This window comes from Scyliorhinus torazame, chromosome 27 (genome assembly GCF_047496885.1).
Source record: "Scyliorhinus torazame isolate Kashiwa2021f chromosome 27, sScyTor2.1, whole genome shotgun sequence".
Lineage (NCBI taxonomy): Eukaryota > Metazoa > Chordata > Chondrichthyes > Carcharhiniformes > Scyliorhinidae > Scyliorhinus > Scyliorhinus torazame.
Genome location: NC_092733.1, coordinates 36820280 through 36834051, shown reverse-complemented (window position 1 = coordinate 36834051; position 13772 = coordinate 36820280). Strand labels below are relative to the sequence as shown.

Below are 13772 nucleotides of genomic sequence, written 5' to 3'. Positions count from 1 at the left end.
GATGGTGGGACAGGCTGAAGTGGCCCTCATCCTGTTCCTGAGTGACAACACTGTCTACCTCCTCCCCCCCCCCCCCCACCCCCACACACACACACGCACACACACGCACACACCGCCCTCACTCATCATGGAATTAACTCTGCCTCGAGAACTAAAATGAGGTTTCACCTTTAGTTGCAGGAATGTCGAAGGAAACGAGAAGCTCGCTGGCTGATTTGAGGGCTGAACTTTCACAGCTGAGGAACAGTAAGTGTTGATGGCGTCAGTGTTCAGACTGTCTCCAACTTCAGCCAGTGGAACCAAACCCAACATGGGTACACTGGCACCGGTTGGGTCTGGGTGACTGGCACCGGTTGGGTTTCGGTGCCACCGACGCTCATTAGGTTTGGTTCCACTGGCATCATTGCCTTCAGCTCTGCCCCTATGTTCACTGCTTTACCTCCACAAGGTGATGGTTCACTCGCTCAAGATCGAAACAGAATCTGATGCGACTGGTTGGCTGGGGAAACACGAGTCGGGGTTAGGAGCAAATCTTGGCCAAATTGAGTGGCCTTACTGCCAGCCGGCTCAGAATAAAGGTCTGGGCATTGCAATCTCTTTCGGGGTAGAGGGTTCTGATTGGATTATCTCTGAAGTTCCAACTCGTTAATAATTTAATAATAAAGTCTGACCGGTTTGACTGAGGTGAACCTTTTATGCCCCCCCGTCTGATATTAGCAGCGGGATTCTCCGACCCCCCGCCGGGTCGGAGAATCCCCGGGAGCGGCGCGAATCCCACCCCGCCGCCCCGACGCTGGGTGCCATATTCTCCAGCGCCGGTTTTTGGGCGGGGTTCATGCCCCCAATCCCCCCCCCCCCCCGGCAATTCTCCGCGCCCTAATGGGCCGAGTGGCCGTCCATTTCTCGTCAGTCCCACCAGCGTGGATTAGACATTGTCCCACACGGCGGGACCTGGCAGGCAAGTCGGCTGGGGCAGTCCTCGGGAAGGCGCGGCGGGATCCGACCCAGGGGGCCTGGCCCGCCATTGGGGCCCACCGATCTGCAGGCGGGCCTGTGCCGTGGGGGGCACTCCTTCCTTCCGCGCCGGCCCCTGTAGGGCTCCACATCTTCTCCGCACCGGCCATGGCGGATCCCTACAGGGGCCGGCACTGAGAAGACGCGGACTCGCGCAGTCCCTTCGACGCCAGCTGGCACGGCGCCAACCCCTCCGACGTCCACCTCGCCCCCGGCGCCAACCCCTCCGCCGTCCACCTAGTCCCCCGGAGAATTCCGCACTTTCGGGGGCTGGTGACACCGGAGTGGTTTGCGCCGGATTTCCCCCCCGGCGTGGGGACTTAGTCCCTCGAAAGGAGAATCCCGCATTATGAGAGGCTAATGGACGGTATATTGGACAACGGAAAGAGTTCTGACAGGAATCAGCCCGGTATATGTTCGGTAAACTATGTGAGACTTGAGCTTTCAGCCACTAGGGGAGCCCCAGGGGTGTCTGAGGATCAAAACCCGTTCTGGACATCAGTAAGACCACATTGGATGCATTGCATTGAAAGAAAGAAACGGAAAGACTTGCATTTCTATAGCACCCTGTAGGAGGCACCAAAATGCTTTACAGCTAATGAAGTACCTTTGACGTGTAATCACCATTGCAATGTAAGAAACGGGCAGCTTGTGCACAGCTCGGTCCCACCGACAGCAAACGCTCTGATCGGGTTTATTTTATTTTGGTGATGTCGGCTGAGCAATGATTACTTTCCGGGACATTGGTGGGAACGGCCCTGACCTTCTTTGAAATAGTATCTCGGCACAACACTGAGGGCCGAAGGGCCTGTTCTGTGCTGTACTGTTCTAATATCGGGGGATTGGGCGGCACGGTAGCACAGTGCTTAACACCAGGGTCCCGGGTTCGATTCCCCGCTGGGTCACTGTGCGGGGTCTGCGCGTTCTCCCCGTGTCTGCGTGGGTTTCCTCCGGGTGCTCCGGTTTCCTCCCACAAGACCTGAAAGACGTGCTGTTAGGTGAATTGGACATTCTGAATTCTCCCTCTGTGTACCCGAACAGGCGCCGGAGTGTGGCGACTAGGGGATTTTCACAGTAACTTCATTGCAGTGTTAATGTAAGCCTACTTGTGACACTAATAAAGATTATTATTAACATCCATTCGAGAGGGCAGATGAGCTCCCAGGGTAACGTCTGATCTAAAAGACAGTGCCTCCAACAGTGCGGCACCTCCTCAGTGCTGTATTCAACAGAGATTAGAGTATTTAATCAGATTGGTCACTTCTGCCAGTAATACTGCTGATATTAGATTATTCAATTAGCACTGCCTCGTGATGTGGCTAACAGGCTAAATCTTTGTCCCCGTTTCAGTCACACAAATGTTCAGAGAAATCAGGAACTCGAAGGCGATTATCAAAATGGAGCTCTCCCATCTGGAGAATCTGTGAATCTGGAAAATCTGAAAATCTGAACAGGAGGTGTGTCTCCAAAGCTCTCTGAACATTGTCAGATTCTCACCGAATACCCGAGATTGGTACACGGTTCAGAGAGCTGAGGGCTACGTCAGCAGTTCCCGTGCAGTCACTTCTTTTCAGTCTTGGGCAGGCTGAAAGTAAATGACCAGCTCAAAATGGAAACATCACCCCTTGTAAACAAAGTTGTTTCATGGGCTGGAGAGGGTACAAAGAAAGCCAACAATTAATAAATATAATGGACTGATTGATGGTGGGACACAGACGGAGCCAAGGCAGTAACAGAGTGGTTAGGTGAATAGCTTTCCATTAATCAGCAACGGGCAATTGGAGAAGGGGACAATAGTCCAGCGGTAATGTATAATCTGTCAGGCAGTAATTACGCAACTGGGACACAGCTCCAAACAGTGGAATAAATCCACAGGAATAGTGCAGTCGGACAATGAACCGTAAATAACAGCTCGTCGCACAGCAGACAAAAGCTGTAACACATTCACGGGAAGAGTAGAATCATAGGATCCTTCCAGTGCAGAAGGAGGCCATTCAGCCCATCGATCTGCACCAACCGCCTAAAGAGCACCCTACCGAGGCCCATTCCCCGCCCTAACCCCGTAACCCCACCTAACCTGCACATCCCTGGACACTAAGGGGCAATTTAGCATGGCCAATCCACCGAAACTTCACATCTTTGGACTGTGGGAGGAAACCGGAGCACCCGGAGGAAACCCACGCAGACACGGGGAGAACGTGCAAACTCCACAGAGTGCAATCAAGCCCGGGTCCCTGACGCTGTCAGGCAGCAGTGCTAACCACTGCGCCATGACTAACGGAGCACTGGGACTGAGATTCATGCAGTAAGAGGCAATTTAAATGAATATGAAAATCGCTTATTGTCACAAGTAGGCTTCAAATGAAGTTACTGTGAAAAGCCCCTAGTCGCCACATTCCGGCGCCTGTTCGGGGAGGCTGGTACGGGAATTGAACTGTGCTGCTGGCCTGCCTTGGTCTGCTTTAAAAGCCAGCTATTTAGCCCAGTGTGCTAAACCAGCCCCAGATCTTTGTGCCCAAGACCTGGGTGAAGACTGGGGTTCTGAAACTGATCACAAAGAACAAAGAAAAGTACAGCACAGGAACAGGCCCTTCGGCCCTCCAAGCCTGTATCATGCTGCCCGTCTAACCTAAAACCTTCTACACTTCCGGGGTCCATAAGCCAATTCATGTATTTGTCAAGACGCCCCTTAAACACCACTATCGTCCCTGCTTCCACCACCTCCCCCGGCAGCGGGTTCCAGACACCCACTACCTTCCTTCCTCGCACATCTCCTCTAAACTCTGCCCCTCGCACCGTAAACCTACGTGAACTATCTCATCTACTGCCTGATGTACTGCCCATCTGATGTTCATAGAACCCCTACAGTGCAGAATGAGGCCATTCGGCCCATCGAGTCTGCCACGACCCTTTGAAAGACCACTCCCACTTGTCCACTCCCTCTTGTCCACTCCCCCTTGTCCACTCCCCCGTCCACCCTGCCTTATCGCCGTATCTCACTTGACCTCCACATCCCTGGACACTAAGGGGCAATTTAGCACGGCCAATCCACCTAACCTGCACATCTTTGGACTGTGGGAGGAAACCGGAGCACCCGGAGGAAACCCACGCACACACGGGGAGAACGTGCCAACTCCACACAGGCAGTCACCCGAGGCCAGAATTGAACCCGGTTCCCTGGTGTCATGAGGCAGCAGTGCTAACCACTGTGCCACCGCGCCACCCACCATTCAGACCCCGTGCGGTCAATAAGGAGGCCGAATAAGCAGACATATAACATGTCAGCCTGGCAAGTTACACTTCCCTCCAATGCCCAAGTTTCCCACCACTGCCTGGGTTGATTTTTTAGACCGTTTGTTGACTGGGGATAATTCTGATTTTGTTAACTTCAATGGAGCTAAATGGGAGAATCAAGAGAGGCCTTGCAGAGTGGGACATGCTGATGGAAGAGGAAGGTGGAGGAGAAGGAGATGGGGCCACAGCTGAAGGCCATATCTGCTCAGCATGTTCAGGGAGTAATTCTCCGACCTGAATCTCAGCGGCGTTCATGAGAGACTGCTTTTTTATTATTCTTTCCTGGGCTGGCTGGGCCAGTATTTGTTGCCCATTCCTAATAGCCCTTGAACAGGCACTTCAGAGGGTAGTTAGAAGTCAACCACACTGCTGTGGGTCTGGAGTCACATGCAGGCCAGACCGGGTAAGGACGGCAGACTTCCGTCCCTGAAGGACATTAGTGAACCTGATGTTTATTTAAAATGGACGATTGACAATGATTTCATGAAACGAAAACAGAAAATGCTGGAAACACAGCAGGTCTGGCAGCATCTGTGGAGATAGAAAGAGAGTTAACATTTCAAGTCCCTATTACACTTTCTCAGACAATGATTTTGTGGGCACCGTGACTGAGACTAGGTTTTAATTCCAGATTTATGACCAGAATTTAAGTTCTCTTACGCTGGCCCGAACTCTCACCAATCCTAAACACTAGCCTCAACCCAAATACACCAGGAAGCCTCCTCAGGTGCAGACAAGAAACACTAACCCTAAACGTAACCTTAAGCCTAACCCTAACCTGAACCCTAAACGTAACCTTAAGCCTAACCCTAAACTGAACATTAACCCTAACCATGACCCTAACTCTAACCCTAAACCTAATACAAACCCTCAACGTAACCATAACACTAACAATATCCTAATCATAACCCAAAACCTGGTTAGGGACTGTTTAGCACAGGGCTAAATCACTGGCTTTGAAAGCAGACCAAGGCAGGCCAGCAGCACGGTTCAATTCCCGTAACAGCCTCCCCGAACAGGTGCCGGAATGTGGCGACTAGGGGCTTTTCACAGTAACTTCATTTGAAGCCTACTTGTGACAATAAGCGATTTTCATTTCATGCATTCAATTTCAAACCTAACCCTAAACTCAAAACTAACCCTCAACCTAAGCTTGACATTAACTACAACCCAAACTATAAACCTAACCATAGCCCTAACCATAACCCGAAACCTAACCCGAATCCTCGACCTCTACCTAACCCTAAACCGAGCACTGAACCTAACCCTAACACTAACACTAACACTAAACCGAGCACTCAGCCCGGACACTAACCATGACCCATTCATAACCCTAAACCTAACCCTCCATCTAATCTCAACACATTACTCTAAACCTTAACACTAACCTTAATCATAACCTTAACGATAAACCTAACCCTAACCCTAATCCTAACCCTAAACCTACCACTAACACTAACCATAAACCTAAAGATGAACCTAACCATAACTTTTTTTAAAGTAAATTTAGAGTACCCAATTCATTTTTTCCAATTAAGGGGCTATTTAGCGTGGCCAGTCCACCTACCCTGCACATCTTTGGGTTGTGGGGGCGAAACCCACGCAGACACGGGGAGAATGTGCAGACTCCACACGGACAGTGACCCAGGGCCGGGATCGAACCCGGGACCTCGGCGCCGTGAGGCAGCAGTGCTAATTACTGTGCCGCCGTGCTGCCCTCACCTGACCATAACTTTTTTTTTTTAAAATATCTTTATTCAAATTTTCAACAGATTTTCAACAAGCCCCCCCCCCCCCCCGTAGAGAAAAAAGAAACTAAAACATGAGAACACAAACCGCAAGAATTATACATAGAATTTCCCCAAACTACCATAACCCCCCATATAACAATAAAAACACAAATAGGGAAACACCCCACCCTCACCCCAACGCCACCCCAAAAGAACCTCCCCCTCCCCAGGCTGCTGCTGCTGACCTCCTAACGTTCCGCTAGAAAGTCTAGGAACGGTTGCCACCGCCTGAGGAACCCCTGCACAGACCCTCGCAAGGCAAACTTTATCCTCTCCAGCTTGATGAACCCTGCCATGTCACTGATCCAGCGCCTCCACTGCCCCCAAATCTTTAGCATTGCCGCCACCACCGGACTCATGGTGTACCATGTCGGCGAGAGCGGCAACGGTGCCGTCAGCAGCGCCCTCAGACACATGCCCACAAAGGACGCCATCTCTAGCCTCTTCCACGCCGCCCCCTCCCCCTCCATTACCCACTTACAGATCATCGCCACATTGGCTGCCCAGTAGTAGCCACATAGATTCGACAACGCCAGCCCTCCTCTGTCCTTGCTATGCTCCAGGAAAACCCTTTTTACCCTCAGGGTCTTATTCGCCCACACGAATCCCATGATGCTCCTGCTTACCCGTTTAAAAAAGGCCTTAGGGATCAGAATGGGAAGGCACTGAAATACAAAGAGAAACCTCGGAAGGACATTCATTTTAACCGACTGCACCCTACCCGCCAGTGAGAGTGGCAACATATCCCATCTTTTAAAATCCTCCTCCACCTGCTCCACCAACCGCGTCAAATTGAGTTTGTGCAGGGCCCCCCAACTCCTAGCTACCTGGATCCCCAGGTACCGAAAGCTCCTTTCCGCCCTATTCCCCTTCCCTGGTCTCCTGGGTGCACCACAAAGAGCTCACTCTTCCGCATGTTAAGTTTATACCCCGAAAAGTCCCCAAACTCCCTAAGGATCCGCATGACCTCCGCCATCCCCTCCACTGGGTCCGCAACATACAACAACAGGCCATCGGCATACAGTGACACCCGGTGTTCCTCTCCCCCCCGGACCAGTCCCCTCCAGTTCCTGGACTCCCTCAGTGCCATGGCCAGAGGCTCAATTGCCAGTGCAAACAACAAGGGGAACAGGGGACACCCCTGCCTCGTCCCCCGGTACAGCCAAAAGTACTTCGACCTCCGCCGGTTCGTGGCCACACTCGCTACCCGGGCTCTATATAGTAGCCTAACCCAACTGATGAACCCCCTCCCCGAACCCAAACCTCCTCAGCACTTCCCAAAGATACTCCCACTCCACCCTATCGAAGGCTTTCTCCGCGTCCATAGCCACCACTACCTCCGCTTCCCCCTCCACCGAAGGCATCATAATTACATTAAGGAGCCTCCGCACATTGGTGTTCAGCTGCCTGCCCTTCACAAATCCCGTCTGTTCCTCGTGAATCACCCCCGGGACACAGTCCTCAATTCTGGTAGCCAGAACCTGCACCAACAACTTCGCGTCGACGTTGAGGAGCGAGATCGGCCTGTACGATCCACACTGTAATGGGTCCTTGTCCCGCTTCAAGATCAGCGAGATCAGCGCCCTGGACAGGACCTGCCAAACATATGCCTGGCAATCACCATTGCCAATGAGAGACAATCTAACCACGGCTCCCAGCATTCAATGGCACCACCATTGGTTATTATCACGGAGCAGTGATCTCACACAAGGAACAACGCTTTGCTCCTCTTTCAGTTCCAGGCGTTTTGGAGGGAGCGCGGAGCTCACACGGTGATATTGTGACCCAACGTTCGCAGCTGATCAATGGTCAGTAAGGGGGGAGCTTCGGGAAGGCCACGACAATCAGGTAGGGTTTGTACGGACCATTTGAAAAAAATCTGAGTCCAAACAGCCGTCCTGTTCCTGTTCCAAACCGCGTAGAAATAAGAACAAAGTTTTATTTACAAACAGTGGGCGGGAATCCCCGATCCCCGTGTCAGCAGAAAATCGGCGCAACCGCGCCACGCCGCCCCGATACCGAGGAGCAGAGAATCACCGCAACCGCGCCACGCCGCCCCGATACCGAGGAGCGGAGAATCACCGCAACCGCGCCACGCCGCCCCGATACCGAGGAGCAGAGAATCACCGCAACCGGGCCACACCGCCCCGATACCGAGGAGCAGAGAATCACCGCAACCGGGCCACACCGCCCCGATACCGAGGAGCGGAGAATCACCGCAACCGGGCCACACCGCCCCGATACCGAGGAGCGGAGAATCACTGTAACCGCGCCACGCCGCCCCGATACCGAGGAGCGGAGAATCACCGCAACCGGGCCACACCGCCCCGATACCGAGGAGCGGAGAATCACTGTAACCGCGCCACACCGCCCCGATACCGAGGAGCGGAGAATCACTGTAACCGCGCCACGCCGCCCCAATACCGAGGAGCGGAGAATCACCGCAACCGGGCCACACTGCCCCGATACCGAGGAGCGGAGAATCACTGTAACCGGGCCACACCGCCCCGATACCGAGGAGCAGAGAATCACTGTAACCGCACCACGCCGCCACGATACCGAGGAGCAGAGAATCACTGTAACCGGGCCACACCGCCCCGATACCGAGGAGCGGGGAATCACCGCAACCGCGCCACACCGCCCCGATACCGAGGAGCAGAGAATCACCGCAACCGGGCCACACCGCCCCGATACTGAGGAGCGGAGAATCACCGCAACCGGGCCACACCGCCCCGATACCGAGGAGCAGAGAATCACCGCAACCGCTCCACGCCGCCCCGATACCGAGGAGCAGAGAATCACCGCAACCGGGCCACACCGCCCCGATACCGAGGAGCGGGGAATCACCGCAACCGCGCCACGCCGCCCCGATACCGAGGAGCGGGGAATCACCGCAACCGGGTCACACCGCCCCGATACCGAGGAGCAGAGAATCACCGCAACCGGGCCACACCGCCCCGATACCGAGGAGCAGAGAATCACTGTAACCGGGCCACACCGCCCCGATACTGAGGAGCGGAGAATCACCGCAACCGGGCCAAACCGCCCCGATACCGAGGAGCGGGGAATCACTGTAACCGCGCCACACCGCCCCGATACCGAGGAGCAGAGAATCACTGTAACCGCGCCACACCGCCCCGATACCGAGGAGCGGGGAATCACTGCAACCGGGCCACACCGCCCCGATACCGAGGAGCAGAGAATCACTGTAACCGGGCCACGCCGCCCCGATACCGAGGAGCAGAGAATCACCGCAACCGCGCCACACCGCCCCGATACCGAGGAGCGGGGAATCACCGCAACCGGGCCACACCACCCCGATACCGAGGAGCGGAGAATCACCGCAACCGGGCCACACCGCCCCGATACCGAGGAGCGGGAAATCACCGCAACCGCGCCACACCGCCCCGATACCGAGGAGCGGGGAATCACCGCAACCGGGCCACACCGCCCCGATACCGAGGAGCGGAGAATCACCGCAACCGGGCCACACCGCCCCGATACCGAGGAGCGGAGAATCACCGCAACCGCGCCACGCCGCCCCGATACCGAGGAGCGGGGAATCACCGCAACCGGGCCACACCGCCCCGATACCGAGGAGCAGAGAATCACCGCAACCGCGCCACACCGCCCCGATACCGAGGAGCGGAGAATCACTGTAACCGGGCCACACCGCCCCGATACCGAGGGGCGGGGAATCACTGTAACCGGGCCACACCGCCCCGATACCGAGGAGCAGAGAATCACTGTAACCGGGCCACACCGCCCCGATACCGAGGAGCGGAGAATCACCGCAACCGGGCCACACCGCCCCGATACCGAGGAGCGGGGAATCGCCGCAACCGGGCCACACCGCCGCGCTACCGAGGAGCGGAGAATCACTGTAACCGGGCCACGCCGCCCCGATACCGAGGAGCGGAGAATCACTGTAACCGGGCCACACCGCCCCGATACCGAGGAGCGGAGAATCACCGCCACCGGGCCACACCGCCCCGATACCGAGGAGCGGAGAATCACTGTAACCGGGACACGCCGCCCCGATACCGAGGAGCGGAGAATCACCGCAACCGGGCCACACCGCCCCGATACCGAGGAGCGGGGAATCGCCGCAACCGGGCCACACCGCCCCGATACCGAGGAGCGGGGAATCACTGTAACCGCGCCACACCGCCCCGATACCGAGGAGCGGGGAATCACCGCAACCGCGCCACGCCGCCCCGATACCGAGGAGCGGGGAATCACCGCAACCGGGTCACACCGCCCCGATACCGAGGAGCAGAGAATCACCGCAACCGGGCCACACCGCCCCGATACCGAGGAGCAGAGAATCACTGTAACCGGGCCACACCGCCCCGATACTGAGGAGCGGAGAATCACCGCAACCGGGCCAAACCGCCCCGATACCGAGGAGCGGGGAATCACTGTAACCGCGCCACACCGCCCCGATACCGAGGAGCAGAGAATCACTGTAACCGCGCCACACCGCCCCGATACCGAGGGGCGGGGAATCACTGTAACCGGGCCACACCGCCCCGATACCGAGGAGCAGAGAATCACTGTAACCGGGCCACACCGCCCCGATACCGAGGAGCGGAGAATCACCGCAACCGGGCCACACCGCCCCGATACCGAGGAGCGGGGAATCGCCGCAACCGGGCCACACCGCCGCGCTACCGAGGAGCGGAGAATCACTGTAACCGGGCCACGCCGCCCCGATACCGAGGAGCGGAGAATCACTGTAACCGGGCCACACCGCCCCGATACCGAGGAGCGGAGAATCACCGCCACCGGGCCACACCGCCCCGATACCGAGGAGCGGAGAATCACTGTAACCGGGCCACGCCGCCCCGATACCGAGGAGCGGAGAATCACCGCAACCGGGCCACACCGCCCCGATACCGTGGAGCGGGGAATCGCCGCAACCGGGCCACACCGCCCCGATACCGAGGAGCGGGGAATCACTGTAACCGCGCCACACCGCCCCGATACCGAGGAGCGGGGAATCACCGCAACCGCGCCACGCCGCCCCGATACCGAGGAGCGGGGAATCACCGCAACCGGGTCACACCGCCCCGATACCGAGGAGCAGAGAATCACCGCAACCGGGCCACACCGCCCCGATACCGAGGAGCAGAGAATCACTGTAACCGGGCCACACCGCCCCGATACTGAGGAGCGGAGAATCACCGCAACCGGGCCAAACCGCCCCGATACCGAGGAGCGGGGAATCACTGTAACCGCGCCACACCGCCCCGATACCGAGGAGCAGAGAATCACTGTAACCGCGCCACACCGCCCCGATACCGAGGAGCGGGGAATCACCGCAACCGGGCCACACCGCCCCGATACCGAGGAGCAGAGAATCACTGTAACCGTGCCACGCCGCCCCGATACCGAGGAGCAGAGAATCACCGCAACCGCGCCACACCGCCCCGATACCGAGGAGCGGGGAATCACCGCAACCGGGCCACACCACCCCGATACCGAGGAGCGGAGAATCACCGCAACCGGGCCACACCGCCCCGATACCGAGGAGCGGGGAATCACCGCAACCGCGCCACACCGCCCCGATACCGAGGAGCGGGGAATCACCGCAACCGGGCCACACCGCCCCGATACCGAGGAGCGGAGAATCACCGCAACCGGGCCACACCGCCCCGATACCGAGGAGCGGAGAATCACCGCAACCGCGCCACGCCGCCCCGATACCGAGGAGCGGGGAATCACCGCAACCGGGCCACACCGCCCCGATACCGAGGAGCAGAGAATCACCGCAACCGCGCCACACCGCCCCGATACCGAGGAGCGGAGAATCACTGTAACCGGGCCACACCGCCCCGATACCGAGGGGCGGGGAATCACTGTAACCGGGCCACACCGCCCCGATACCGAGGAGCAGAGAATCACTGTAACCGGGCCACACCGCCCCGATACCGAGGAGCGGAGAATCACCGCAACCGGGCCACACCGCCCCGATACCGAGGAGCGGGGAATCGCCGCAACCGGGCCACACCGCCGCGCTACCGAGGAGCGGAGAATCACTGTAACCGGGCCACGCCGCCCCGATACCGAGGAGCGGAGAATCACTGTAACCGGGCCACACCGCCCCGATACCGAGGAGCGGAGAATCACCGCCACCGGGCCACACCGCCCCGATACCGAGGAGCGGAGAATCACTGTAACCGGGCCACGCCGCCCCGATACCGAGGAGCGGAGAATCACCGCAACCGGGCCACACCGCCCCGATACCGAGGAGCGGGGAATCGCCGCAACCGGGCCACACCGCCCCGATACCGAGGAGCGGGGAATCACCGTAACCGCGCCACACCGCCCCGATACCGAGGAGCGGAGAATCACCGCAACCGCGCCACACCGCCCCTATACCGAGGAGCGGAGAATCACCGCAACCGCGCCACACCGCCCCGATACCGAGGAGCGGAGAATCACCGCAACCGGGCCACACCGCCCCGATACCGAGGAGCAGAGAATCACTGTAACCGCGCCACACCGCCCCGATACCGAGGAGCAGAGAATCACCGCAACCGCGCCACACCGCCCCGATACCGAGGAGCAGAGAATCACTGTAACCGCGCCACACCGCCCCGATACCGAGGAGCGGAGAATCACCGCAACCGGGCCACACCGCCCCGATACCGAGGAGCGGGGAATCACTGTAACCGCGCCACACCGCCCCGATACCGAGGGGCGGGGAATCACCGTAACCGGGCCACACCGCCCCGATACCGAGGAGCAGAGAATCACTGTAACCGGGCCACACAGCCCCGATACCGAGGGGCGGGGAATCACCGCTACCGGGCCACACCGCCCCGATACCGAGGAGCGGAGAATCACTGTAACCGGGCCACGCCGCCCCGATACCGAGGAGCGGAGAATCACTGTAACCGGGCCACACCGCCCCGATACCGAGGAGCGGGGAATCACCGCAACCGGGCCACACCGCCCCGATACCGAGGAGCAGAGAATCACTGTAACCGGGCCACGCCGCCCCGATACCGAGGAGCAGAGAATCACCGCAACCGGGCCACACCGCCCCGATACCGAGGAGCAGAGAATCACCGCAACCGGGCCACGCCGCCCCGATACCGAGGAGCGGAGAATCACTGTAACCGGGCCACACCGCCCCGATACCGAGGAGCAGAGAATTACTGTAACCGGGCCACACCGCCCCGATACCGAGGAGCAGAGAATCACTGTAACCGGGCCACACCGCCCCGATACCGAGGAGCGGGGAATCACTGTAACCGGGCGACAGCGCCCCGATACCGAGGAGCAGAGAATCACTGTAACCGGGCCACACCGCCCCGATACCGAGGAGCAGAGAATCACTGTAACCGGGCCACGCCGCCCCGATACCGAGGAGCAGAGAATCACCGCAACCGGGCCACACCGCCCCGATACCGAGGAGCAGAGAATCACCGCAACCGGGCCACACCGCCCCGATACCGAGGAGCGGAGAATCACTGTAACCGGGCCACACCGCCCCGATACCGAGGAGCAGAGAATCACCGCAACCGGGCCACACCGCCCCGATACCGAGGAGCAGAGAATCACTTTAACCGTGCCACACCGCCCTGATACCGAGGAGCGGAGAATCACTGTAACCGGGCCACACCGCCCCGATACCGAGGAGCAGAGAATCACCGCAACCGGGCC

General features: G+C 58.2%; 1 protein-coding gene across 1 annotated transcript in view; it reads left to right on the top strand.

Annotated features, from left to right (window-relative positions):
• The window catches only part of LOC140403402 (uncharacterized), a 960939-nt gene that overhangs the window by 73754 nt on the left and 873413 nt on the right, over positions 1-13772 (top strand). The window contains exon 6 of the mRNA XM_072491328.1: positions 175-246. Within this exon, the coding sequence (XP_072347429.1) occupies positions 175-246 (72 nt within the window). The remainder of the gene's footprint in view (positions 1-174; positions 247-13772) is intronic.